Source organism: Halichoerus grypus, chromosome 2, assembly GCF_964656455.1.
Source record: "Halichoerus grypus chromosome 2, mHalGry1.hap1.1, whole genome shotgun sequence".
Lineage (NCBI taxonomy): Eukaryota > Metazoa > Chordata > Mammalia > Carnivora > Phocidae > Halichoerus > Halichoerus grypus.
Window position 1 is genome coordinate 161,697,065 of NC_135713.1, and position 23,196 is coordinate 161,720,260.

The 23,196-nt window shown below is 51.1% G+C and overlaps 1 protein-coding gene across 9 annotated transcripts in view; it reads right to left on the bottom strand.

Annotated features, from left to right (window-relative positions):
* Nucleotides 1–23,196, bottom strand: part of MPRIP (myosin phosphatase Rho interacting protein) — a 149,241-nt gene that overhangs the window by 40,436 nt on the left and 85,609 nt on the right. For 4 of the 9 annotated variants that reach the window (XM_078068015.1, XM_036073799.2, XM_036073796.2 and 1 more), the window contains 6 exons: nt 18,063–18,273; nt 16,762–16,921; nt 16,408–16,560; nt 3,377–3,518; nt 2,410–2,523; nt 557–613 (listed from right to left, as the gene is read on the bottom strand). In XM_078068015.1, coding sequence (XP_077924141.1) covers nt 557–613; nt 2,410–2,523; nt 3,377–3,518; nt 16,408–16,560; nt 16,762–16,921; nt 18,063–18,273 — 837 coding nt within the window. Of the gene's footprint in view, nt 1–556; nt 614–2,409; nt 2,524–3,376; nt 3,519–16,407; nt 16,922–18,062; nt 18,274–23,196 lie in introns of all 9 variants that reach the window. The other 5 variants (XM_036073801.2, XM_036073804.2, XM_036073803.2 and 2 more) reach the window with 3 other exon arrangements.

Here is a 23,196-nt window from a genome sequence, read left to right on the forward strand (position 1 = left end):
AACTAGCAGGCTCCTCTTCATGCCTTCTTGGACGCCTGGCCTTCCAGCCCCAACAAGGGTCGAGGTGGGGCTGGCAGGTCCAGCTGCAAGTGGCTCTTCCTGCTTGAGTCTGATGACAAGAATGTACCCCACTGGCTCCTCCCAGGACTGCAGCTGAGCTGGAGTCTCTGGTAGAGTCTAGAAGCCCTGGGCTGCTGTCCACTTGGCCGGCCTTGTAAGCAACCACAAGCCAACCACACCACCAGAGGCTCCCGGGGAACTTTCAGGAAAGATGAGCAGGTAGGGAGCTAGTGTTGTGGGACACTCCCCTGGCCTGAGGCCGAGATCCCTGTGGGGTGCAGGAGGGCAATCTTCTCCAGAGGCCCCCACCCCCCACTGCAGAACCGAGGGTGGGGGAGGCTGTGCACCTCCACGTCCCTGAGGAGATGGGGGTCTCGGCCACACCACAGTCCTGGCCAAGACGTCACGCTGGAGGTGGGGGATCGAGCCAGGGGATGAGGAGACCTCGCACCTGCTCCCCACTGGCTCAGGGGCCCCAGCAGCCCTCCATACTCACCTGGCCGTCCTCATACTGCTTGGTCAGCCAGCCTTTCTTGAAATTCAGCAGGTCAGGCTAAGAAAGGGAGGAAAAAAAAGAACAGTTCAGAAGAAAGGACACTGATATCCCAGTTGTGGGGAAAGGGTGACTGAGAGGCAGGCATTTCTGTCCAGATGAGGTGGGCGGCAGGAAAAGGGGTTTCTCCGCTGCCCGCAAACACTCTGCAGACTCGCGTGTCTTCGAGGGAGGAGATGCCGGGCTCGGCGGGCTGATGAGGAGGGAAGGGCACGGCTCCAGCGCCCCGTGAGCAGCAGAAGCTGGGCGGCCCGGACGATCTGAGGGAAGCCCCTGGCTACATAGGCAGCAGCTGCCTAGCAGCACAGAATGACCCGAGGGAGAGCTGTTTCGTGTTTCCCATGAAGGGGAAAATCTGCAGTGAGCACTAAAAGAAGAAATCAGAAGTTCTCACAGAAGCCACAGGAAGACTGAGAGAGGAAGCCTGAAGAGCAGAGCCCACGTACAGTGTTGAGCAAAGATGCAGCAGCAAGCCTGCTGAGGCCTTGAGGCCGCGTATCAAACAGGACTGGCTTTAGGCTCCAGTTCCTTGCAAGATGCAAACCCCGGACAGCTGACAGGAAAGCAGGGGGCGCTGTCCCTGCCGGGCTCTCCTGCACCAGTGTCCCTGGGCCTGCGGAGCCGCGGGAGGAAGCATCTGAGGACCACCTGCAGCCCAGCTGGGCCTTGCTTGTGTTTCACGCCTGGACGCCTGTAAAGCCGGCGCCTGAAGAGATGGGGATCCAGGGGCGCCTGGGTGGCTCAAGTCGTTAAGCGTCTGCCTTCGGCTCAGGTCATGATCCCAGGGTCCTGGGATCGAGCCCCACATCGGGCTCTCTGCTCGGCGGGAAGCCTGCTTCTCCCTCTCCCACTCCCCCTGCTTGTGTTCCCTCTCTTGCTGTCTCTCTCTCTGTCAAATAAATAAATAAAATCTTTAAAAAAAAAAAAAAAAAAGAGATGGGGATCCTCCTTCCCCTCGCCCCACGTGCTTGCTCTCGACGTCCCTACAGCTGTCTTTATCAGAAATAGGCTGTGATGTCTTTCTGTATTTGAAGGACTGGGGTGGGGGGAATTATGAGAACAGGTGTACGGTGGCAGGACCACCACCAGCAACACGTGTTCTGGGAGTCTCTGTTCCAAACCTCTGAGCCACAACCAGACTCAGGGGAAAAACCCACTTCCTGCAGGTAAGACGGCCTCCTAGCCTCGTTCCGGCTCATGTCAGTGTGTGGGTGGTGGCTCCACACCCTAGGGGTAGAAGTGGCACCCACCGTAGGCTTCTCAGAAGGCTGCAGAGCGCCAGGTCACCCTGTGAGCAGCTGTCCTTCACTCCCAGGGCTTCTGGTGGGCCGCTCTCAGCTCCCTGAGGGAGCGATGGTCCCATCTGACCATACCGCACCCGCACCCCCACTGCTGCAGCTCAAAGGACCTAGGGCAAAGGCCCTTCTCCTTCTGCGGTGAAACACTACAAACAAGGCAAGGGCTCCCAGCTAGAGGGGGCTCCTGTCTCCAAAATGTCACTGAAACATACACCCAAAACAAGAACAGAGGTTCCTTGCTGTGGCCCTGGTGCCCCGAAGTCAGGATTTTGCTGTCTTGGCCAAGTGGCCTGTACCGGGCACTTCAGAGCTCAGGATGCCCATGGAGTCCAAAAAGGGGAACGAAACCCAGCATCTGCTTCCCACGCACAGACACGAAGGCCGGTGCAGAGGGGACAGGCAGCACGGACGCACGGACATAAGCAGACAGTGACCCCAAGTGACAGAAGCGGCAGGAGCAGCGTCTCCAGGCCTCGGTGCGCAGACGCCTGGGCTCACCGTCAGGGAGGACTCCGTGGACCTCCTGTCCAGTGACTTGGCTCTTCGGTGTGGAGACAGGGGGGAGGCCGAGGTGTCCGTGAGAGGAGCTGTGGGGGCTTCGTTGGGGAGGTCCTGTGGCAGAGAGCGCCGCCAGTCAGTACAAGCCAGTACACTGAGGCGGGGAGCAGGGAGACCAGCAGCCAGAGCTGCGGGAGGGTCAAGACTGTTCCCAGGCAAGGACGAGAGCACTCTATCTGGGCTCCCATGGCAGGTCTGGGCCAGCGTGGGGACCGGAGCCAGAGTGCCGGGACTCCTCGTCCAGCGCCACCTGCTTCACACAGCGGGTTCAAAGACGCGCTAGTTGTTGGAGCGGCCTTTTCTTTCAGATGCACTCGTCACCATCACTCTCCTGGTCCCACCCCTGTCCCCTGGCTTCTCGGGGTCACAGAAGGAAGAGCCCCGGACTCTGTGGCAGCCTGCAGCAGAGCACCTCATGAGCCCAGAGAGAAGCTGGGGAGGAAGATGAAGATCGGACACAGCAGGGCCACGAGAGGCAGGTGGGCTGCCCGGGAGGAGGAGGAGGGTTCAGAAGAGGGATCTGCCCATGGGCTGAGTAGAGAAGCGAGGGCTGTGGCCGCCACTCGAAAGAAAGAGGAAGGAAGGTGCTCAGCCTCATGGCTGGGCTGCCTCAGAGAAGAAGAGAGCAGCTCTAGCTATGACCTGGGGATCTGAGGATCGCCAGACTAGCCTTTAGCAGAATGGATGAAGTTCTGACAGGAAGATGCAGAAGACAGGCCTTGCCCTCAAGAAAGTCACTCACTGGAGGAGAGGAGAGACACGAGCAAACAACTGGGAAACGAGAGCGGGAAGACCAGTAGCCGTGCGTGCAGGTGTGTGTTTGGGGGCCCCGTGAGAAGGTGTGGGGCCACATGCTGACTGTGCCCCCGTGGCCGCACGTGGCCCTGCCTGGGCCCCAGGCGCTCACCCGTTTCCTGGGAAATGCCCTCTTCTCGCTACGGCCCTGGCGAGTGTCGCTTGACGGTGAGGGCCCGGCTGACGAGTTAGTCTCCATGTGCTCTGCCTTCTCAATGTCCAAGGCCTCAAATTTCTCAATGACCTGGGACCTCCTGCAAGAGAGGACACGAGGCTGCTGAGGGGGAGACAGGGTCCCCCCCACAGCCTGAGGCGGGCTTGGTCTTGAGTTGCAGAGGAGCTCCTTCAGCAGACACTGCCGTGCCAGGCACATCCCAGCTTTCCCTGGTCCTCCCCTTCTGCAGGGTGCGGAGGCTGCGCACAGCACACCTGGCCAGTTCACCTGACACCCCTCCCCAAGCTCCCTGTCCCACCACCGTGGAGGGGAAGCCGTGCAGGGGTTGGCAGCAGCTCAGGGGCCAGGGCCTTCCCCTTCCCCAGGCCTGTCCTTGACCTCTGCCCCCGACCCGGGAGGCCCCTGCACAATCTGTTGACACGCTTGGCAATCACACAGCTCACTGCCTGGCCCCCTCTCCTGAGCCACAGACATGACCAGAAGGCAACCACCACCTCAGAGGGTGACAGCCTCCGTCCTTACATTCATTCCTCAGCAGATCATGATGCAGCCCCCACCCCAGGGCACCCAAAACTTAGCAAGAAAAAGGCCCGTGAATTAACATTGTTTCTGCCAACAGTAACAAGAATCAAAAACCAAATTAAAACAAAAACAAAGCAAGTTGATTTCGTGTGAAAAGGCCGGCGCATCATCAGGCCATCTACGGCTGGAGACGGAGCTGAGATGGGAGCGAAGCAGGCGAAGGAAGGGCGAGTAACGTCATACAGCCACACAGCAGGAGGAGGTGGAGAGGGGCAAGACCTGAAAGAAAAGAAGGCTGGAGAATGAATACACAGAAAGGGACGGCTTCTTAAATCAAATAATGGTAAATCAAAATTATTCAAAGAATTAAAGAAGCAAAAACCCGAGGTGATTGCCGAGAGGGGGACACCATCCTCGTCCCTGAGTCACAAGGAGTCGCAATGGTGGCCAAAGGCAGGGAGGCCGGGGGGGGTGGGGGGGCTGAGCCTTGGGTGTTGTTTAAAAAAGGGAGAGGGCCCAAGTGGGAGTCACTTGTACTAAGCCCACTCACCAAACTGAGACTTGGTATCTAAATTACAGTTTCAACCTCTCCCAAGAGTGGAATCTTAAACCAGTCCATCTGGAGTTACCTGGTCAGCACTGGTGAAGTAATCTGCCCGACAGACCCCAGCTGTTCCCCAAAGGAAGGTGACCTTGCCTGAAACAATGCTCTCTTTGCCAGGAACTTCCTTGTCCCACCCCCTTCTGCCTATAAAAACTTCACTTTGTACAGCTTCTCAGAGCTCCTTTCTGTCTGCTCGATGGGATGCTGAATCAGTGAATAAAGCCAATAAGATCTTTAAAATTTCCTCAGCTGAATTTTCTTTTTACAGATTTGATGGCAGTGGTGGGACCTGAAGGAAACTTCAGACAGCCTGAGGACAATGAGAAACAGCTAGCTGTGGTACCCAGAACCCTCTGAGTTCCTGGTCTTTCTTGCCATTTCTCAGGGCCACAGGAAGTTCCTCTTGGTTCTGAGCTCTGCTCTCTTGGCGTTGAGCTCCTGATCTAATTGGCTTTCTACGGTCCCCCACTTGACAAGACCATGCTGTGGCTAGTTCAGTCTGCAATTCTCCATTTGACTGGAACCCCCAGTCCTCAGATTCCCTGTTGGGGACTTCTAATGGTTCAGTCTGCAGTTCCCCATTTCATAGGAATCCCGGTCCCTGATGCCCATTCGTTGGGGTCTGCTGGTTCAGTACCTTCCCAAGTCCGCAGCTCCACATTGAGAAGTGCTGGTGGTGCACACAAAGCCTTTTACTGGTTAGTACCATCGCAGTTACTGCTGGTATGTTAAGGTGTACACAAGGTGAAGGCTATTGCGGATGAGAATCTCAAAAGCCAAAAGCTACAAAATTGATGGGCACAGGCCGAGCACTTAAAAACCTACTAGAGCGTTTGCCAGCTAACTCTAAGACTCCTGTGTTAGGGTAAGCTGGTCATGCAATGGACACTACAGTGATACTGGGCTACCTGCCAACCTCAAAAAAATGTCCGTGCAACAAGTACGCTGTAAAACACCACACAATTCCTAACCCAGCAGCATATCCCTTTAGGTATTAATTTGGCTCTGGGAGACTCAAAAGCTTAGTTAGAAGAAATGGGATCTTTAAATTCCAGAGTTGAGGGGCACCTGGGTGGCTCAGTTGGTTAAACATCTGCCTTCGGCTCAGGTCATGATCTCAGGGTTCTGGAATGGAGCCCCATGTCGGGCTCCCTGCTCAGTGCGGAGTCTGCTTCTCCCTCTGCCCCTCCCCGCCCAGCTCGTGATGGCGTGCACGCACTCTCTCAAATACATAAAATCTTTAAAAAAAAAAAATTCCAGAGTTCAGCATACTGACTTCCAGCACACCTACTTATTTTATGGCTAAGAACTATAGTCCCAGAAGCTATAGATATCTACAAAAATGCAAAATCTTGCTAAAGATAACCTAGAATTACAATGGCCAATATGGGAATATTCCAATTAGACAATATCATTTATTTAAGAAATAAAAGCAAGGGTTCCTAAATCAAACAAACAGAATGGGTACCTATTTTAATTGGTATGCAGAAGCTTCCAAAGCCTTCAAGATTCCAAAAACAGTTTCACTGAAAGTTTTGGTGCAAAGGGTAATGAAAAATTAAAGACACAAAGGATATCTAAAACAACACCTAAGGCCTCCCCCTTACACCCTCCCAGGAGTATAACATCAAAACACTGGCCCAGACATCAGCATATCATTTGTAACCAACTGGGCCATTAGAAAAAATTTTGTCCTCAAACGTTTTGGATAAATCCTTCAACACCAACTTGAATGCCCCCATATCTGTCTTTGAAGGAGGCCCCCATATGGGCTCCTCCCAGAGTTGGTGGGACTCTGAGGGATTTTCTGGTAAACTGCTATGTTATTCTCTTAAACAGCCAAGGGAAACTAAAATTAAAATTAACGAAAAATCTTGCCAAATTCTGGTAGATACCAGAGGCTACAGAGGGGATCCTGGGAAAACTGGTAGAAGCCAGAGAAAAGTGGGAATTCATACCAGAGTCAGCTCTCCTGAGTCGCCATCTGTAATGCCCAGTCGAAACATACTGGTTCTTGATCCTTTCTTCCTCAGGGATAGCTACTGCCTTCTTGCTTGTCTTGTTTTGTGTCCTAAGAACCTGGCTTGGTTTTCTGCCTGAATGGGACATGCAGGTTGCTGGTTCTTTCTTTTGGCTATCTTTGAGAGTAACTCTGGATCTTGGGAAGATACTAAGTATCCTTTTATATCCTCATGGGGTCCCCTCTTACATGGAAGGGGGCTGTTCAATACTGCCAGAAACATTTACTCTATGTCCTGCCTGAAAAGTGACAAGATATTTTAAAAGGAGTTTTTAAATAGCTCTGTGGTCAGAAGTTGGCCAAACTGGAAGCTGATAATCAGAGCCTGATAGGAAGTTTTCTTAGGCCTTCTTCCCTAAGCTAAAATGAAATGATGTACCCAGACGAAAAAGCATCTGAAGCCTCTGTGAAAGGATTTATTAAAACATTCCACAAACAGTTCCAAATCCAGAACACAGAAATCTTTTGATTTCCATCTTAGCTGGAAAGCTCCTCCCTGATATAAAGAAGCAAACTGAGGATAATGTAGTTGGATAGGTGGATCAAATTATGATATCATTTAAGTTGTAACCTAATTCTTTGAGGAATTAAAGCAACTGTCCACATCTTATAAATCTTCACAAGAGATTCAGCTCCAGAAACAACCTGAAGTCCATCTCTTTTTTTTTTTTTTTACCAATACCAAAACCACCCCAATATATCTCTAATGGCTTCTAAGTATTGTGAAAATTTGGGCCTTAGAAAACAAAAGTCCTTCTTGGAAGCATTTACATTCTTTCCCTGTGCCTCTGTGATGTAAATGGTCTACCTGGTCTTCTCTGGGACCTCTTATATAGGCCATCTCTTTGAAATACAAACTTCAGGGAGGGAATTTTATCAGAAAAACTAAAGAGGGAAAGGTTATTTGGAACGAAGGTAAATGAAAAAATCTTAAATGTCTTCTCCACAAATATCATTAAAAAGCTTTAGCCATTTGACCAGGTAAACTTATTCATCTGCCAGAAACACAATGTGAATCCAACTTAGAACTAGTGCATTTTGTGTTACTGTATCTGTCGATGGCCAACACTATAGAATGGAAGCTATAAGGTGTGTGTGCATGTGTGTGTATTTTCTACCTATGGATAGTATTGCCAAAATTAATTTGTAAAAGAGCTCTACTTAATTAGCTTCAAGAAAATTAAGTGCTTATATGAATTACATGTATACTCATATATACATACATTTGAATATATACAATAACATTCTACAACTTATAATAGAAAGTAACCCAATGCTTTCAGGTTCATGTGATCTAAAAATATTCAGTTTTAATGCTGATTTGTTAGTTAAAATAGACATGTCTTCAGAGTTATCAACATTAACTATAGTACGTACCTACAACTTTTATTCTATCTGGGTTTACTAGTCAAATAAGCTCATGGTGTCTGTGTTATAAACTTTCTCAACAAGAAAAATAACATAGGATGATGGCTGACATCGTCCAAATGTTTCACAAAGCTTTCATGGGTAGTTGAAACAGCTGATCTATGAATTAGATATATATAAGTGAGATACGCATTTTTAGGTGAACTTTTCAGCAATAATTATATTTTTGGCATGTCTACTTAAATGGTTTCCCCGAATCTTTTTGGTAAAAATATCTTAAGAGTTTTACTAAATTAAATTAAACGATGAAGTCATTGACTATCTAGATCATTTCCAAATAAAATACTGAAACATTAATTACTGAACATAGGTTCACCTACTTTTTTGCTTTCCATTATATAAAGAAACTAAAGATACTTGGGTCTATCAGTAAACATGTTTTGTGCTACACTGAAAAATCTATTATGAGAGAGCATGTTTCCAGAAGATACAAGATGTATTCATAAATTTGCTAAACTGCAGAATGCTAATTGTTCACTACTTTATTTTCATGAGAAATTAAGGTTTTTAAGGGTTAGAAATTCTAACATATGTAGGATGTATGTTTTTGGTAAGAGAAAATACAAAGAATGGAGATCCATTTTTGTTGAGGGAAAAGAAAGTAATTTTGCCCTAACATGAGACTAGTTATTGCAGAATGGAGAAGAGAAAAAAATCAGGACAAAATCAGAATGTAAAAAAGAAAATTGGAGAAGGTTTGTGAAAAAGGAATCTTGGGCTGACTAATGTATTTTTTTTTTTTTTTTTAAGATTTTATTTATTTGACACAGACAGTGAGAGAGCACAAGCAGGGGGAGCAGCAAGCAGAGGGAGAGGGAGAAGCAGGCCTCCCGCTGAGCAGGGAGCCCAATGCGGGGCTCGATCCCAGGACCCTGGGATCATGACCTGAGCCGAAGGCAGACACTTAACAACTGAGCCACCCAGGAGCCCCATGGGCTGACTAATATTAAAATGAACTTGAGTGTAAAAAAAAAAAAAAAAAAAAAAAAGATGAATTTTAATATCAAAAGTAAGGTGGTACAGTATTATTATTTGGTTTTCTCTGTTTAAAGGACAAAATTTTCTTGGTCTGCTATTGATAAGAGACTGAACATTTTTTCTTTACTTTTTAAGTAATCTGCTGAGAAAAAAAAGATGTTGTGTCTTATCAAAATAATTTCCTGTGTTTCACGTTGTCTTTATCAGGTCTTTGATTACTGAAGAAAACCGAGTCTCCTTTATTAAAGGTTTTTTTTGTTGTTGTTGTTTTTTACAGTTATGTAACTTTCCATATATGCCTATAAAGTCTGTAATTGTCATGTTGACCAAATGATAACTGAGTATTGTTTCACAGTGATCTAGGATCCTATGTGACCAAGTGTCTTAAAACCTTCTGATATTTTGACAAGCTTCCCCAAAATGTAATTCTAAATGAAGTCTTCTTGACCTAGAAGTAACTTTGGGATTTTTCAGAGGATCCCTGAAAATCCTAAAAGATTTGTTCTCTCTTCTTATAAAAAAAGAGATGTTCACTAATTAGGCTTATTTGTTATGTTACATTACATGGGCAGCATTATCAAATAAGTGATACTAAACCTTTTCAGGTTCTGGTATGTCCTGATGCAAATATTATCAGTCATAATTATACCTGTTACCTTAAATGTTGAATATCACAAAAATAACCAAATTTCTTGTTATTTCCATTACAGTGTACTCTCATCTGATCTTTAACTATGGGCATTTTTAAGTCTTTTGTCACAAGGAGTCCTTGTTTTACTCTCATGCTTTTACAGAAGTGTTTGTGGAAAGGACTTTAACAAGTAAAGATTTCTTCCCTCCTTTCTCTTTTTTTTTTTAGAGAGGGAGAGAGAGAAGAGGGGAGAGGCAGAGGGAGAGAGAGAATCTTAAGCAGGCTCCACGCCCAGCATGGAGCCCGATACGGGGCTTGATCTCACCACCCTGAGATCATGACCTGAGCTGAAATCAACAGTCGGATGCTTAACCAACTGAGTCACCCAGGTGGCTTCAAGACCATAAAACTGAACTGGGGAAGAATTTCTAGAACTAATGGAAACATTGGATTCAAGCAGAACAGGTATTAATTACAGAGGACTGAATGAACTGAGGATAATTACAATTTTACATAACCTTTTGTGTAAAACACTGCTAGTTCCTTAGTGTTTTGTTCTGTAGATTTAGGCAAACATTTTCACTTACGTGATCTATGACCTATAGCAATTTGGTAGGGCATACCTTTGTAAACAAAGATGAAACATTTACTTTTTCTCCTTACTTGATCCCTCCAGAATTTGTAAACTCTTGAGTATTCTTTTCATGGCAATATACTTGGTTATTTGTATAAGTTCAATAAAAACCTGTTCCCCTTGTAACAGGGCACAATTGGAAACACTGGCTATATTACCAAGGCTTTGACTGGAATGTCCTATTTTAGAGATATGCATAGACTCAAATATGACCAAATAGCTTTAAGGAACTGCTTAGAAAAATCGGGCTGGTACCTTGCTCATAGGGTTCCTGGCAGCCTTCCAGGTGAGTACGGAAGGTCACTTCCTGGCAGGCCTATGAACCTCAGAATGTTGGGGGGAAACTCTGAGAAGAGAGAAATTCACCCAAACTATAGGCACTGCAGGTAAAATCTAATGGTGAGTCCTTGGCTTGGCTTGCTGGCCTCAGAGAAGAATTCAGTCTGAGATTCCTTATGCAAAGTTCCAGCAAAGCAGTCTTAAAAAGGGCTTATATGGTCAATCACTATTCTTGCTGCACTTATAAAATCAGGCTAAGTTTAATGCAAACAAAGTAATTTTACTGTGACTATCTTTAAAAAAATGGGAATAACTGCAGAGAGAAAAACTGTGCATCTCTGTAGATATTAGATTCTAGGCTGTAAGTATCTTTGAGGTTTTGCTCCATACCTGTATATCAATAACCTGGACTGGCTCCTGAATTCTAGTTTTTGCAAATATCTGGCTATGACTGGGATGCCTGGGTGGCTCAGTTGGTTAAGCGTCTGCCTTCGGATAGTTCATGATCTCAGGGTCCTGGGATCGAGTCCTGCATTGGGCTCCTTGCTTGGTGCAGGGCCTGCTTCTCCTTCTCCCTCTGCTGCTCCCCCTGCTTGTGCTCTCTCTCTCTGTGTCAAATAAATAAAATCTTAAAAAAAAAAAAAATCTGGCTATGACTCTCCGAACATAGTATTTCCTATTTTCTGCCATCCTTCTGATTTGGAATCACTAAGAATAAAGACTGCCCTGAAGGGCTATTCCAGGTCCTCCTCACCCCCCATGGGAACCAAACTTCAGGGAGTTGAACCTTGGGTCTGCATCTCCCAACTGAAAAGGGCCCCTTCAGACTCTAGGAATTACATAGCAGCTGGAGACCTCAAAATCAAATTGATTAGGAAGGAGCTGACATCAAAGTGGACAGCTTCCACCCAAGATGCTGGATCAAGACTTCATTCTTTAAACATGAAATGAAATTCTTTCATCTTCTCTTTCCTTTACTCTGGCACTGGTCTGGAAAGAAAGCCGACATCCATATCTCTCAGGCCATTACTAAGGGAGGACAGGGGGTTGGACAATCTTTCAGATTGCTGGATTTATCATAAAAAGAGCTCTTTACCTGTCCATGATACTAGAGATCCCCTGGTCCTCCCTGTGACCAATTTCTCTTCTATTCACAATGGACCCCCTGACCTTAGGAGTCACTTACACAATCTGACTTTTACAGCCAGAACATCCAGTGCCTTGTTTTCACCTTTCTACGATTATAACTGTACTTGCCCAATTGGACACAAATTCCTAAGCAGATCGTAGTACATTTCTATTCCCATTGTTCTTGTGATTACCTAAATCAGATCTGCCCCAATTATAAAAAGATCTCACCAGCAGTCCCCATCTCTGCCAGGCCAAAGTTGTTCTTCAAATAGGCTATCCCCTGATTATCCTGCAGCTAAACAAGGAAATGTCTGTGCTGTGGTCAGTGCCACTTACCACACCTAGATTAATACTTCTGGGAAAGTTGAAACTCAGCTACGTAAAAATCACTGAAAAAGGCACTTCACTTATAAAAAAAAAAAAAAGTGACTCCGTCAGTGGAGGTCTTTCTCTGAGTTATTTGATTTTGATTGGTTTGGGTCTTGTGGACCATGGATCCAAAACGCACTCCAGACGTTGGGAATTATCCTGCTTAAAATAACCACAGTAGTCTCTCTCATGCACTATATTCTCTTAAATGCGTGTCTGCAGCTGCTAACCACAAAGCAAACGATCTCCGTAAGACTGGGACATCAGAAAGGGATGAAGAGAGTAACTGACTTAAATGTGAGCCTGAAGTCGTGACCTGTGAGTACCACAGAGAATCAGCAAAAAAATGTCATGACCTGTGAATACCACAGAGCAAAAAACTGCAAGAATTTGAGCAGTAGCTGGGAGTGGTGCTAAGGTCTTAAATTTTGATCACACCACTCAGTTAAGCTGAAAGTCTGAACAAAAGGGGGGGAATCGTGGGGTGCATGCCTGGCTCAGTCAGAGGAACGTACCACTCCTGATCTCGGGGTCATGAGTTTGAGACCCACATTAATCTCTCGGGGTAGAGATTACTTAAATAAATAGGTAAATAAATAAACTTTAAAGAAAGTGGGGGGCGGGGTTTGGAGGGAATTGCTTAAAAAAAAAAAAAAGACAACAGGCTCAGAATAGAGTTAACTGTGCTAAGCCCAAGTCACCAAATGGTGGTTAATACCTAACTTACTTACAGTTTCAACCTCTCCCAGGAGTGGAAACTTAAACTAGTCAATTCAGAATTACCTAGTCAGCACCAGTGGGGTAATCTACCTGACAGACCTCTGCTGTCCCTCAAAGGAAGGTGACCTTGACCGAAACAATGCTCTCTTTGCTACTGTTAACTTCCTTGTTCTGCCCTCTCCTGCCTATAATAAGTCCTTTATTTTGTACAGATCTTCAGAGCTCCTTTCTGTTTGATAGATGGGATGCTGCCTGATTCATGAATTGTTGAATAAAGCCAATAAGATGTTCAGAATTTACTCAGTTGAATTTTGTTTTTTTTTTTTTTTTACAACATTAACATGTCACCACACCAGAGGCCTGTCCTCCCAGGGACACCCAGGCAAGCGCCCCAAGGTCACCTCACAGGAAGGGTTTTGCTTGCATTCAGAGTCAACGGGAAGCAAGTGAAGGGCCTCTGAGCCCAAAAGATTAAAATCTAATGAAGACTAATATCTAACTCTATGAGGAAAAAGAGGAAATGGGCTCAAATCCTGAGACCCTGCCAAGAGACTAGCTTTTATTCAGGAAAGGTTACTAGTAAAAATGGATCTTAGGACAATAAAAAAATGAAAAAAAAAAAAGAAAAAAAAAAAAATGGATCTTAGGGTTTCTTCATCAAAGAAGGCCAAAGACCAAGGGTAGAAGTCTCGGGGCGGCTGGGCCCCCTGCTCATCTCTGTGCTTACACACAAAGCAAGAGCTCTGGGGCCCTAAGCTTCTGCAGAATCTTCTCCAGGAACAGAGCTTGTTCCCAGGCCGACCCGCGGTTAGGCTGAGGGAGCGCAGCCGCAGCAGAGGGTGTGCGTGGTGAGCGCGGGAAGCTCAGGGAACCACAGGAAGCTCCTGTCAGCACTCAGCCTGCTCGGGCAGATGACGCCGTGTGCCCCACCATCCTAGAGGGTTTGGGGAAGGTTCCAGGCCCACGTACAGACCTAGGCACCATCATTTGCAGAATGAGAGCCCCTCCAACTGACCCTGGGGCCTAGAAAGCCGCAGGAAGGCCATGTGGAACGAGCGCTCCACCAAGTCCCGTGCGACTCGCATGCTGCAGGCCTGCCAGGGCTGCCAAGAGAGGAGTCCAATGAAGAAAGCAAATTGGGCCCGTCAGCCCACTTAGTTTGCAAAGTGAGTGAGCAGTCTGTATACTGGGTCCCTTGAGGTACTGCATGTGCGGCCGCAAATGGCTCCCTGGGCTGGCGGACTGCACAGAAAGGGGGCACCTGCACCGCTGCCCCGCCTCACCTCCCCAGGTTCCCAGCTGAGGGGCTGTGAGGACCGCACGGGAGCCGGTCATGGCATCAGTCACCAGGAACTCAACAAGGGCCATGGCCTCCCTAGGCTGCTTCAGCAGTGACTCAGCACCCAAGAAACATTCTAAAAGCTCTGGAGCAAACGTCAAGAGCAGAGCAGATTGGCCCATAAAGGCTTCCTTGTCAGGAGACCGGCCCCCACTGTCCCCCCAGCCTGGCTCCTGGGCAGGCCTGGCTCGGCTGCCACTCCGGATAGCCACGGCAGACGTCCTGCCAATACGGGGCTCTGCTCTATTCAACCAGGATCCGGGACTCCAATCACGCACAGGGAGGGCTACTTGGGAGCAGGGCGCAGGCCTCGCAAAGTGACAGCAGCCAGTCAGATGTCATTAGGGTAAGAAAGTGACATTACAATGTTAGGATGCAGAGCTGGTGGGCTCCAGGGGTGCCAGGACCCGGTGAAAACCCATCTCTGTGGTGGCGAGGAACATGCAGAAAGTAAAGCCCCGGAGATGCCACCTACCCCAGGCGACTAGACAAGAACAAGTCTGAAGCCAAGCGGGTGTGCTGAATGTTAATTCTTTGGTCTGCCGCTACACCAGGGCCTAGCTGCCCACCCAGGAGCCTCCAGGACCCATCGCCTGCCCGCCAGCCAGTGTGAAGCCTCCCCCGCCCTGGCCCACAGGCCTTCTAAGTCTCTGGCAAGCCCCTCCACTTATCTATTTACTTAGTTGCTCAAAGGACAGCCTTGGCCCCCTCCTGGGTCACATCATGGGAGTGGGGTCTTCCCAGTAAAAGGCCCAGCGGGGAGGTGCATCCTGGCTCTGCTGCACCAGGCTGTTGCCTCGAGGAGTCTCCCCGCTTCTGAGGCCCCATCTCCACATCCACATGCTGGGATTTGACACAGGAGCTCTCGGGGTTATTGACCAAACAAGGAGATAGCCAAGTGCTTGGAGGTCACCTCCCAGGCACTAGGTCAGCTTCCCTCTCCCTCTGCCTAGGAATCAGGCACATCTGTTTTTTTCTCTTCTTAAGACCAACAACTCTGGGCAGCTCCTCCTTATTCTGGAGGTGGACGCCCAAGTGCACAGGTCCTTTCCACCTGGGGCTTTAGGAGAGTAGATGTGTATTAAGGAAAGGCATCCTGCTCGCAGGTGGCCCCTTGACAGGGGAAGCCCGTCGGCCCCCTGCCCCGTCCCCAGAGCATGCCCCAACTCTGAGCTTTACTTAGGCTTCAGCAGGGTGGAGAGGACACTCTTGGAATGCTTTTGGAATTTAGGTCTGAATCTTTTTTTCCAAAAAGTGAATTTCTTTGAGAATCTAATGAAAATTATGGTTTTTCTTTTCTCAGAAAAACGTATACATGGACTCTCGAATCATTTAGAGGGGTTCATGGACCTTAGGCAGTTCACCCCTGAACCTGGGTGAGAACCCTGTTGTTAGGACAAAGGCTCCATTTACAGACTCCGATGGAAGCTCCTAGAAGAAGGGGGCACTCGAGTGCTCTGGTCCAGGCCAGGGCCTCAGAGATGGAACCCAGCTCTCTCCCCGGCTCTCTGGGAAGCACAGGGCCAGTGGAACCAGAAGGGAGGACAGAGCCCTCCTCTCTTCAGACCACAGATGAGTTCCACGCCTCTGTCCCAGTCCCTGTCCTAGGTTCCCTCTCTGAACCCTGTGTCTCTCCAGGAAGCTGTGGTTCTGTCAGCCTCCCCATCTCACATTCTAGCCAAGCCTGGATGCAGTGATGCTTCAGGGCGCCCGGGAGCGTCAAAGGCTGCCTGGCTTCCCTGTGCTGCCCACCCCACCACCTTCCATGCCCTTCACCCATGCCTAAGACTGGAAGGGCAAGGGGAGCTTCTGCCACCATCTGCTTCTCCAGGCTCTTCCTGCCCCCATGGTCATCTCAGAGGACAGAGATGGGCCAGGAAGGAAAAGATCCAGCTACACAAGGCCCAGGTGGCTGAGAACATGCCCGGGGGCCCTTAAGGTCTCAGTGCCAGGAGGCACTCACAGGAAGCAGCTGGCCTCTGGCCTAGGTGTCTAAGAGTCCCTAGATGCTACGCTTCTGGCTACCAGGGGCTGCGAGTTGCGTGACCAGAGTCCAGGGTCAAAAGGGAAAGCTTCCACACATGCTCTGAACAGAAAGGGAGGACAAGTGCACTCCCCCGAGGAAGGCTTAGGGAATGCGGAAATGTGTATGTCAAAGTGTGTGTGTTTCTGGGAAGAGTGCAAAAAGCACGTACAAGAACACAGAGAGTGTGAGTGTGTATGTGTAAGGGAGAATAGGAGTGTACACGAGAGACTGCGTAAAGGCGGGGGAGTGTGTCCGTGGTACGTGTGGCCCTATAACCCCCTCCTTACCTCCTCTCGTTGCCAAACAGACGGGCCACCTCTTCCCTGCCAGGGCTCCGGGCCCGAGTCCTACGCTCCAGCCGCCTTCTCTCCACCTGGAAGGCTTCTCGGTGGCTGATCCTGACGGCCTTAGGGACGTCGGCCAGGGTGGCATACTGCCTGCTGGCTTTAAAGGCAAAGGTGCGCCCCGGTGTCTCTGCTCCCCGCCCCCCAGCGCTGCCGGAGTCCATGCGGGCGGGGGGCCGGCTGGCCACATCCAGGGAGCCAAGGGAGCTGCTGCAGACCATTCGGCTGGGGGTTCGAGAACCTGGGGAAGGAAGGGGATGACCAAGCTCCTGGGAGGGCGGTCCGGGGCCACTATACCTGTTGCTGGGGGTGCTGGGGCTGGGAGGGGAGAGCGGCGGGGGCAGCTGCTGCTCCTCGGCCTTCAAGTCCTGCTTGGTCTTCTCCAGGGAGAAGTAGCCGCTCTCTACCCGGACTTTGCGGCCACAGTCCATGCGGTCGCTGCTCATGGTGCTCTCCTCTGGAAGAGAGAGGCGAGAGGCAGGAGACGCACTTAGCCTGTTGCCATCTTTGGTTTCTGGGGACTTTTTAAAAGAGCCCACACAGATCCAAACAGGGGCCATCTCTCTACCTCCCATCTCTGAAGCCATCCATACAGGGCTCACCCAAGGACAGAATCATGGGACAGCAATGAAATGTCCTTCCCACACACGCATCTCATCCATCTCTCTCTAAGCTGATGCATCTGCTACACTGTCAGGAGGTCCCTGAGCTTACAGTCTGGGGGCCAGTTTGGAAGAACAGGATCCCCTGCCCAGGAGAGATGTCCCACCAACCACCGCTTCTTACCAAACATCAAGGAGGAAATCAAGGGCTAACTGGCCGTTCAGCCTGTTAGAGCATTTGGGGAGGGAAGAGGCAGAGGACTTCTGCGGGAACGAGAGGAGTGCATGGGGACTACCCATGAAGGACTGAGGCAGCTTAACCCCCAGCTGCTGCAAAATGCATTTTGGCCTGAATGAACTGGGTCAGTCCCAACTGTCCCCTCATCTTTAATGAGCTGGACAAAATGCAAGTGAGAAAAGCCAGCTTATGTCATGCAGAGCCCTCCGGGTCCCCGAGCAAGGAGGCGGAGACTGCTGCCCTGCTTCTGCTCAGGCAATTCTGAAGTGCTAAGTGGAGAGAGCAGAGCAAAGCCTCCCGAGCCCCCGCGGGGCTGGGCAGGATGGGACAGCGAGGAGAAGGACGAGGCTGCCCTAACCACTGCTGCTCTCAGGACACACTAGGCTTCCAGGGTTAGCCAGGCCATGAACACAGTGCAGCCACGGTGGCAGGAACCAAAGGCCTCCTGGTACACAGACCTCATTCCAGGGCATTTTGAGTCTCACAACACCCACCAGGGTTGACAGAGCAGGTGCTCTCTTCCTCCTTTACAGATGGGACTTAAGAGCCAGAGGGGCAAGGCCAAGGCCAGAGCCCAGGAATCCCAGCCCCACCCAGGCCAAGCCCTGCCAAGGGCTGATGGACACAGGAGCCTGAGACCTGGGGCTCAGCGTCCCTGAGTTCTCAGGGCCAGCTGCGTTGGGATGGAGGCCTGTTCCAGCACTGTGAGGCTGGCCACCAGAAAGGGGGGCATGCCGGCCAGTCCAGCTCGCACTTACCATCTTTGCTCTCCAGCCCGGGTTCCCTCAGGGTGCTGGCAGCAGGAGGCTGGCTCTGGCTGGGACTCTGAGCTGGACTGAGGCTGCTCCCATCAGGCTGGTCCTTGGCCCTCATTTCTTCCTGCCAGAGTGTAGACTTGGTGGTGGGGACCTTCTCAGCACTGGGAATGCTGCTGCTGCTGGTGACAGCCATCTTGGCTGGCCCTGGTTCCTGGGGGGAGAGAGCAGTGTGTGCGCAGCCACAGGAGTGCACAGCCTCGGCTGGTACACAGGTCCCGGCTGCCTAGGTGCCTGGCTCCGGGGGACGCCAAGGTCAACTGTACCGTGTCAGTGGCCCAGAACCCTCGGGAGGGGAGGCTCATAACAGAGACATCTTGGTCAGGGTGAAAGCTCCATCTGGATGGCACTGTGGCCTTTTCTCTTCTACGGCCCCACAGTCAGTACACCCAAAGGGCCTGGTCCCACCGGCCTCAGGCCAGGTCTGGCAAATACACAGGGCAAAAATGTAGGGTTTCTACTTGGAGCTCCAGTAGCAAACACATGCAAGTTCTCCCTGCCGACAAAACCACAGAACCCAGAGCAGTGGACCAGGCATTAAAGGTGAGATGACAAGTGGCTGGCTCAGAGTCTGTCGTTCCTAGACTTGTAGGTAATTAGGACACGAGTCAGGAAAGATGGGACGGGGTAAGGAAAGAATACACCATTGAGATGGCCTGCGGGGTAAATGCAAAGCATGTGCTCATACAGCACCCGTGTCCGGGCCAGCCCTTGGCCTCCCCGCCTCTCCCTTTTGGTCTTAGAAAGCTAAAATGAGACACCTGGGACCCTACGTGAAGGAAAGAGTCATCAGATACAACCCAAACATCCAATCTGCACTCATGCCCTCCCACCTGCTCACCCACACAAACTAGACGGCAGCTTGTAGCCTAGATGGGAACAGTGTCCATGCCATCTCTCCCCACATCAGAACTGGTGCTGCTCTGTGGGAGAAGCATTCGAGCAGGAGGTACTTAGTCAGATACAGGGAGTCCATTTCCAGAGCATGCAGAGAACCTTCACTCAACAGCTCAAACCTAGAGCCCAGACAAAGGCAGGACTGGGATCCCCAGCCGCCCCACAGCACTAGCTCACACCCTGGGCCCGACCCCCCTGCCTGGCCCAAGGTCCTGGATGTCAGCTGCAGAGAGCGCTGCCAGCAAGATGGCTTTGGAGCCTCTCAGAAGTCAGACGTGTCCTAGCTGTCTTCCCCAAAACATGGGGGATAACATACAAATGCCCACTTTCCACTCCCAGCCTGGTGGCCAAACCTCATTTTTAGAAACCTACCTAAACCCAGTTCTGAGTTGGGGCCATTGGCAAGGCTCACAGATGACATGGGTTATGTGTCCGTGCATGAACGCCCACAGACCCAGTATTAACCAGCAGGTTCTCTGACAGCCACTGAGCACGGACTATGTGCTGGGCTCTGGTTCATCACTGCACCATTCCGTCCTCCCCAGCACACCTTGCAGGGGAGGTTGCCTGGGCCGAGAGGATGGCGTACCTAGGCTTACAAGGACAGTAAGGGCCAGAGTGGGGGTTCAAGCCTTCCACCACCAGGCACCCTCGGGAGTGGCAGGAGGGTGGGGGAGTGCTTTGGATGAGCAGCCTAAAGGACCCGCTGAGAAGCCACGGCACCAGGTATCCCAATGGGAAAAGACAGGAATTTTATCAGGTCCAAAGCTTTCCTTAGCTTTGCAAGGAGTCCAGGCCTCATGAGACGGGATAAAGACAGGAAGGCTCTTCCCATAGACCCAGGACACACCTGACTGCCCATATGGTCAGAGCCGCCAACAGACCTGGCTCCCAGGCTGGAGATTCCCTACAGCTCTGACCCATCTTGCAAGAAGGGGACTTCTTGGAATAAAATAGCAATGGTTTCAGACAGTTTCCTGAGGGCTCCAACAGAATCAGGCTCTAATGATCTAAGGAGAGCTGGCCCCAGGGCCACCTGTCCCTCCAGTCAGCATACTGCCCTCAATCCATGTTCCAGGAACGCTTCCCTCAAGCAGAAGTCACTCCAGGTCCCCCTGCCATGGCCCCTTCCAACAACTGAGTCTTCTGTTCAAAGGCCAGAAGCCAGAGGCTGGGCATGCTCTGGTGGGCTCAGGGCAGAGCTGGGATTCCTCCTACAGAGCTGAGTGGGGTGACGTGAAGACTGGCCTCGGTGAATCTGTCCCCTCTGTGGAAGACCGGCTGCACCAAGGGTAGGTAGAGGTTGCCAGAAAGGGCCAAAGAAGAGGCAGATGGCTGTGCTTCTGAGGGAAGCAGCCTTGGCTGCCAGAGCCCTTAGCCCCACGCCGTGGGTGAAGTGCCCACGGCATATACACACCCCTCTCTGGTGCTTGGATCACTCCCACGGTGAGGAGGTGGGCTGGCAGGGATCCCCAAGAAGCAGAGAAAATTCTAGGCCTGAGATCCAAGGGGCCATGACAGGGAGCTTGGGAAACAAATACATTTCTCAGCACCACATGGCTACAGACCCACCATCTGGCCCCGGGGCCTCCCAACCTGTGCAAGGCTGGCTGCATCCGTAGATCCCTCTCCGTGCTCCCCACTTCTGGAGAACTCGTCCCAGAGAATGAGGGCCCTGAATGGCAGCCAAGGTCCATAGGCAGTTCTCTTTGTCTCCTTCGGAGGCTCTGCCTTCTACAGCCTCTATGCCAGGCCTTATCGTGTGAGTGGAGACAGAGGGGCAGTCTGGCGGCAGGAACAAAGGCACGCTGGCTTCCAGGAGAGGGGGTGGGTGGGTGATACAGGGAAGCCTGATCTGGGTAAAGCTGCTTCTCTTCTCCAAAGCAGATGTGTGGTGAGTAAGACTTGGCACAGGCACTATGCGACACTGCCTCTGCTCCCCACACGGTCACCACTGTGGCTGGGAGGGGGCTGGGGTTCACGACACAGACCACAGGTGCCCGCGGGAGAGGAAGGAGGAAGAAGTGCCAGGTCCCCTATGTGCTAGTCCCTGCAGGGTCAGGATACCTGCACTGCTCAGGGCAATCAATGCTTCCATGCTATGAGGAGGTCTGTGCTGTTTATCTGGTTGCTCAGAAAGGGTTTTCAAAGCAGGGAGGAAAGAGGACACAGGGCAGGAAGGCAGGCCCGGGCCAAGCGGCCTCTGTGGCCTCTGCATGCTGGCTAAGCAGGCATGCTCTCTAGAGGGGGTGTATAGAAAGCCTTCCTTTCTACTTCCCGGGCACAGTAGCTGAGCAGGGGCCCAACGAGAAGGAGGGACAGGACCTGGAGTGGGTGTAGCAGCAGGCACCCAAGCAGAAAACATGACGCTGGAGAAAAGGGAGCAACTCACGACACATGTGCGGGCCTGAGAAGAACAGTATACTGGACCAGGAGGGACATTGGTCCTGGCATGCCTCTGCTCACAATGAAGTCTGTTGTTTTACAGGTCTCTGAAGAAAGGCCGAGAAGTAAGGGCCAAGAGCCTGGGGGCATGGGGAGACGGGAGGAACCAGCATTCCAGAGCTCCACCTAATGAACCAAGCCTCCCAACCCACACACCTGGCAGGGGAGACATGCGACCCCTGGCCTTGCCAGAGTCCCAGATTTGGAATTTGGGGAGAGGGTGGTAAGATCTCCATCCTCCCTATCCTAGTCATATCCAGAGTGGATTATTACTCCTTCTCTCTAGGCATCTCAGTATCAGGAAAAGTCTTTCCTCTTGGGGTGAACAGGGGCGAGGCAGCAGCTCCTGGAACCCACACCCCTCAGGCCTCAGAGGTTCTGGCCAGGGCCAGCCCATCTCCTTGCTGCCTTGGGCTCTGCTGGGACCCCAGCCGCCAGCCTAGAGGCTATCTGCTCCCCCTACAGCCTGATCCTCTTCCTCCCTCAGGGCCTGCTTGGGTCTCTCTCTGATGCTCTCAGAAAACCACTCAATGAGTGTACTCTCCATGGCCGGAACTCCCAACTGCTGGAGACATCCCTGTTTGACTGGGACCCTGCGGGCTCTGCTGCCTGCGTTGCCGGAGGGCAGGGTACAGCACAGCAATACTTCCCGATCCCCACTGGTTTTATCTGAAACTCTCTCAGGCCACAGAGTAATGAGGCCAGATACGGGGTCTTGGGTTCCCGCCTCTACAGGGGCCCCCAAGGCTTTCGGCTTCCCTCCCTGCTCCATTTGGGGCACCCAAACACCTTCAGCTTCAGGCTGTGGGAGGCCTGCCCAGAGATCCCCCACTCCTCTCTGGAGAGACCCTGCATGACCTCATGAGACTGAGTCACAGGGAGATGGGCCCCAGATAAAAGTTCACAGCTTCCAGAAACCAGTGGAATCAAATGTGATGTTCTTGGGAGCAAGGGACAGAAGGAAGAGAGTCCTGCCGGGCTGACTTCTGCCGGGCACAGAAGGAATGAGCAGAGCAGGCGGGGACACCTGGGCTCTAAGAGACACTCAGAGAAGTGGGTGATCTCCCCACCCTGTGATCCCGTGAAGAAGTGAAGCTTGGCCATGGCCAAGTGTATCTGGAGGGAGGGGACAGGGCAGGCAGGAGGGACACAACCAAACGCCCTGGTCTGGCCTGAACGTGTCTACTGCACATGCACTTGCCTGATTTGGAGGCAGGAGCTCTGCTCCAGCACTGCTTCCAAGGCATCACTATAGAAATGCAAAACTAGCCTAAACGCTGTTATTCTGTAAGGCCCATTCCGTAAAGCAGTTCACGGAGGCTCAGAAACGTTAATTCGATCCACCGGGGCCCCAGGAGCGTGAGGAGCATGGCAGGAAGGTGCAGAGCCCTTCTGGGTGCCCGTGTCCCCGCAGACAAGGAGGAGAGTGGACTTTGGGGAAGGACTGGACCTGGTGGGACCTATCCAAGCCACCTCTCAACTCTGGTCAAATGGGAGTTAGGGCAGGGGCACAAAAGTCAAGATCTTGCCCGTTTTTTCCATTTATGGTCAAACCCGGAGCAGGAACAGGATCCGCTGAGAGCTCCTCACTCAGCCAGGACACGCTAGAACCCTCCCTGCCTGCACGAGGCTATGCATGTACAGCAAGCAGCCCCTCCAAGCACGCCCTGTGCTCCCCAGCAGCTAGCAGCACAGCCAGGGAAGGGACACATGCTGGAATACCACTGCTGGGCAC